Here is a 5,673-nt window from a genome sequence, read left to right on the forward strand (position 1 = left end):
GCTATAGACCGTTGAGTGCAAAATGTACCAGGTCCCCGATCACATGTCCTGTTATCAGCAAGGTGGCGTCAACAGTCAGAGAGACTGGAGCATGGGTATCACTCCTTTTCATCAAGCAATTAGACCGCCTCCCCCTACAGTAACACTCACCACAAGCATTTAAATTGTTGTCAAGCGCTACACGTACGTTGAGTTTGTCCTAGGACAGAGCCCGATTGCAATCTGTACAATTAGAATCGCCGAATTGTCTTAGGACAGATTGTCTTAGGACCGATTGCGATCAGTCCTGGGACAATCGGCGATTTTCTCGAATCGCAATCTCTAATGTGACATATACGCGGAAACATAGTTTCATTCAAATGCCAAAGTGCTGTATTTTCTCTTAGAACAAAAAATTACAAAAGTGGCAATAAAACTTGATGACGTCATCCACATGGTGCACATGGTCCAAACAAAACCATACTTATCTTTCTTTTGTGCCCAGCTATCATTATTTGTTATAACTCCATTCTTTCTGGATTCATTAATGAGAAAACAATGGAAGGTCAGAATGCCAACTTAGCCGGGGAGGAAACCTTGAGCAAGTCTTGCAGCTCTCTTCATTACCCAAGTCACCTTTAGCAATTGGCGCTAGCCCTCTATTCCACAAAATCTACAGGAGTCAAAGGGTCCATTCTTATCATCATCACTGTTCCTTCTTCTTATTGCTTGCTTTGATTACACCTGTACATAGATTTAATCAGCTAGAAATATGACAAACTTATCAAAAGACGTTGATGATCATCTTGACGCTTCCTTCTGCACTGTACCTCTCACTCTGAACTACACAGCATGGCTGATAACAAATAATATGGACGCCCACAAGTCATACATTACAGTTTTACGACCCATTTTACAGCAGGCAATGAAGTTCTAAAATAGAATACCACAGATGAAATAAACCCAATTACCTGAGGAGCAGCACTTGTCTTTACGATGAAGCCTATAAAGTCAGAAGTACAAGGCCATGATGCGTCACGTGGTCATGCAGCTGGTGTGTTGTTCTGTTGAGAAATATGGACCATGTCCCACGCAGAGGGGTCATCTTAGATCACTTTTAATAGTATTTTCATCATGGAACACAATTACAACCAGCTAAGTTTTTTTAAGTACAGAACCTTCATAGGAACAAACAGTTTTAGAAAGCTTATCCCCTGTGTAATGACCATATGGACTCAAGCTATGAACAACATGTAAAAGGTTCTAGCCAAAAAATAAATGAACTTTGCGAAATCAATGAGAAATCAGTTACATGTACTAGCTTCATGTTTTGTGTGTCATTAATGGATACATCAAATGTGGATCTTTTGAATGGTGTATAGAGCACATCATGAATATGAAAAGTACCTTTGACAAAATCCCCGGTGATGTTCATTCTTTATGTCTTTATTGCATTTTTATCTAATAAATGACTTAGATGCCATCACCTTGCAGTACTAGCCTGATATGATAGATGGGGCTGCAATGCAGTCCACTGTCAAATACTTGTATTTGGTGCAGAAAATGTAATGATAATGGATGCATGAAAAAACATTGAAGAAACAATGACACCTACATGTATGGTTGCTGCTATTGAAGAAGGTGTGATGCTACAAGTTATAGTTGAAGCGATACATCATGTATAGTGGCAAACAAGATTACAAAATTATACTTTAATTTGACATTTCTGTTGCATCATTGCAAAATATATTAACTGTGTAAGCTATTGCGTTAACTTTACAAACACATTTCTGGCTGATTATAGGTGAATTAGTTTTGCTAGCAGAACATAACTATGTAACCACTGCACATTACAAGGAATGTCATAACAAATAGTCAAAATCATACTGTAGCAATGACATCCCTGAACAACAAACCAGAACTGGGATGTGCCATGTACATTGCACAGAGCTACATAGCAGCTCAATGCTGTACTATAAGAACCCACTATTAAAACACCATACTGCAAGAGGTCCTTCTACAACAAACTCTTCAGAACTGGACTGTGTTCATGTAAAAGCAAATATAATTGCAAACAGCAAACAACACTTGTACCTTGGTATAAAAAACAGGTATATAAAGGTATATAACCATTTTTTGTGGCCATAAGGAAAGTGGGTTCTTACTCCACTGTGTAAACGTCTCGGGCACAGTATTGGAAGGCCGAGCCAATCCCTCTCCTTTGATACCTTTTGCCTCCCCAACCAATTCAGGTACCCATATGTACATTTACACCTGGCTGGAGTGAAGAAAGTTGTGGAAAGTGCCATTACATCTAGCCAGGAATGCCAGCAGTCAAACCCATGTCCTCTCACTCTTGTGTCTGCTAGCCTGGCAACACTCTACCATTCAACACCCTGAGTAAGACTCACCAGAACTTTAGTGAGATGTTTCTAGCATGAAGCACAACCACTACGTTACAAAGCTGTAACATGTAGGCAAACACGATACAGAAGGCCATGAAGGGTTCGGTGTGCAGCGTGTCCACACACAGGTTCACAGCTCCGGTCAGCAGGTTGGCCAGCAGGAAGAAGAACAGCTGGTTTCTGTTGACAGCTGACAGCAGGCACCAATCAGGCAGCTGCTGTTCAGTGGGGACAGCATCCTTACTGTCACCTGGGGGAAAGTGAAGGTACAGGTGAAGCAGCTGACCTCAGACTGAGGATGAAGTATGATACTTTTTGGGAATTGGGGAGTTTAGTGGATTGTTTCATTGCATTAAAGGGGTGTTTAGTAAATCTATGCTCAACATCAAGATAAACCAGGTACTCTATTGTCACTTTTGGTCAATCTGGTTCAACCCCAGTGGCTCAGAACACTCCTTGGCCAGCTAAACTCCTTATGCCAACAGTAGATCTGCCTGGAGATTAGGGGTCGGTACCATGAGATGAGCACTTTGAGGATTTTTAGCACTTTCCTAAAATGTCTCATTTAACATTGAAGTGTACCATTTCAAATCATGGTTCAGTAGACTGTTTGATACACATCACTGCACACCTACCTGTGGTTGGCTCTACACCCCAAATCCGTGGACTGTACTCTCTCTTCAACAGTCTCAGCTCCGCTGCTATGACAACCACCAGATCCACCAATAGCATACTGCCAATAATCTGGATGTTGTAAACCATCTAATGCAGAACAAAGACAACAAATCTTCTTTGTGTTAAAAATTCATGAAATAAAAAAAGCTGAAAATGGACAGTTGCCAAGTTACAATTCTTAAAAGTCTGCATGCCTTTTTCCGTAAAGGCATTGTGAGCTGATTTTAAATCACTGTTGATTGTAGCTGGACCACTCTGTCTGTAAATTTGTCCTGCAGCAGAATCAGTTACTTTTAATAAGTTCCACAGATTTCATGTTCTATGAACTATGTTCTTTGTTATCATGAATATATTATTTAAGTATTAGTGTTATTCAAAAATCCTTCCTATAGCAGAGTCGAATGCCAGATTACCCAGAAGTTATTAGTTTTGCCAGATACCCCGTAAGCACTTTTCCCAAAACCTTACGCAATAACAAGTCAATCTACTCTTAATCATTGACCGTCATCATGAATCCCCCCATGCAGACCCTTTTCTAAGGTTGGTACGTACCATCCAGAGCTGGTAGGGGAGGTTAGCTGTACGTCTGGATACAGGTTCCACATACTCCTCACACAGGACCAACAGGACCCAGAACACTCCACAGGACACGAGCAGCTGAACACAGCCCACAAGCCACTGCTGTACTGTTGATCTGTTAACATGAAGGAAGTCACTTTACTGTGCAGTTCTGTCTGACTTATCTAAATTCTGGTCACATCAAAGACATATTTACAAACATGAAAATCTTGGTGACAAACATTGCAAAAACTCCCTCTCATTCATACCCAGGAGGTAGACAATCATACCACAGTAATTAAGGGCATACAGACCTGAATAACAGTTACTGTAGCATCTACACTTCACTCATGACAAGGGCTGTCTCCAGCATTCAATTTTTTTTCCATTCCACTTACGTTGGGAGCTTATGTTTAAATTTTCTTTGGTAAATTAGTCCTTTACAGCTACCAAAAATAAATTGTCATCAATTTCATTTCATAGTAATCAGATGGGTTGAAACTTTTGTCTGTCCCAGCAAACAAATTTCCATCCCTGGATGGAGGGACGGCTCCCAAAGACAGCCGAGCTCATGACCTTCATCCTGACCTTTTCCTAAAGATGAACCTCCCCAGCTCCACCCCAGTGAAGTAGACAGCCAGAAACCCCCAGCAGGAGCAGATCCCTTCCCTGTTGGCATCCAGGAAACCCCTACGTGAGTCCCTTCCATCAGAACCGTGCAGGACAAACTCTTGCAAGCCCTGATTGGACAGGGCAAACTGGTACTGCACTGCAAGGACCAATGACAACAGGCCACTCATACCAGCTCCGGTAAACTGGAGCACTGCAGTTGACAGGACCTGAAGGACGCAAACATGTAGATGCAATGTCAATCTGATGTACATGACCAATCAGGATAAGGATAGAACATACATGTAAGGATGTGAATACTAGTAGGTAGGGTATTAGCATTCACTGTGTTCTAGATCTACAGGGTACCTGTGAAGCAATACCTGTAACCACACTGATAATCAAGATAAAGGATAAAAATCTTATGGTAGTCTTTCTAACTAAGGTTAAGAAATAAAAACAGCACTAAAGACTTGGACTTGAAAGCTTGGTCAGTTGTGTGTGTCAAAAGTATCAGGACATTTTAGAGGCTCTTAAATGGAAAGGAGAAGGAGGGGGAATTCTTACCCTGACCACTGCTAGAGTGAAGAAGAAATTCCAGTGTACGCCGTACTCCGTCACGTGTTCCTGGTAGTCTAACGCTTTCACCACTACCATGCGGGACAAACCAATCATCCACAGGGGGGCTGTGGACCTGACAGACTGGGCGATGTTGGACAGTTTTCCTGACAAACTCCTTGGTTTAGGAGCAGTAGGACAACAGGTTATGATGTTGAACACATTATTCCATATTCAAGACAGCTATCAGTGTTATACTATCTATACAGCATATACTACTAGATGGTTGTATTGTTTGCAAGAAGGTATGCGTATATTAACATGTACCTGCTAACATACATATACAGACACATACACATACACATACGTACAGAGGTACACACACATACAAACACAGATACATACCCCCCCCCCCCCCACACACACACACACATGCACGCACACACACAAACACTTCCGATAATGTAATTGTACCTTGCCATTCTGTATTTTCCTCTTGCCTCAGGAGAGACGATGGCATTGGACACGACAAACGAGCCAACTCCGGCATCCATCAGACCCGTTCCGTACATTTCTGCCTTGGCAAATCTCCGCGGGAAAATATGGAAATCTACCGCCAAAATACAAATCGCAGTGGCAATATTTGCATAGGCCCTGTAGTTTGTAACAAAGGGCACGGTTTCTGAAAGTTTTCTATCAAGAATTGTCTGGAGGGATACACTCTGGGTTTGAGTGGGTTTTGACATGTTGCTGTGGGTTTGAGCGGGTTTTGACGGGTTGCTGTGGGTGTGAGCCGGTTTTGACGGCTTTCTGTGGGTTGAGCCGTTTTTGTTGGCTTGCTATGGTTTCAGAAGTTTTGCGGTGCTGTCCTGTCATTGAAGACAAGTAA

The 5,673-nt window shown here is 42.0% G+C and overlaps 1 protein-coding gene across 1 annotated transcript in view; it reads right to left on the minus strand.

Moving 5' to 3' along the window:
- Window positions 1–1,399: 1,399 nt before the first annotated feature.
- Window positions 1,400–5,673, minus strand: part of LOC118431474 (phosphatidylinositol-glycan biosynthesis class W protein-like) — a 5,136-nt gene continuing 862 nt past the window's right edge. Inside the window, exons 2-7 of the mRNA XM_035842715.1 lie at window positions 5,259–5,623; window positions 4,794–4,962; window positions 4,206–4,456; window positions 3,612–3,753; window positions 3,020–3,146; window positions 1,400–2,634 (exon numbers count right to left, since the gene is read on the minus strand). Of these exons, the coding sequence (XP_035698608.1) occupies window positions 2,387–2,634; window positions 3,020–3,146; window positions 3,612–3,753; window positions 4,206–4,456; window positions 4,794–4,962; window positions 5,259–5,623 (1,302 nt within the window). The 3' untranslated portion in view covers window positions 1,400–2,386. The remainder of the gene's footprint in view (window positions 2,635–3,019; window positions 3,147–3,611; window positions 3,754–4,205; window positions 4,457–4,793; window positions 4,963–5,258; window positions 5,624–5,673) is intronic.

Source organism: Branchiostoma floridae, chromosome 15 (assembly GCF_000003815.2).
Source record: "Branchiostoma floridae strain S238N-H82 chromosome 15, Bfl_VNyyK, whole genome shotgun sequence".
NCBI classification, from domain to species: Eukaryota; Metazoa; Chordata; class Leptocardii; order Amphioxiformes; family Branchiostomatidae; genus Branchiostoma; species Branchiostoma floridae.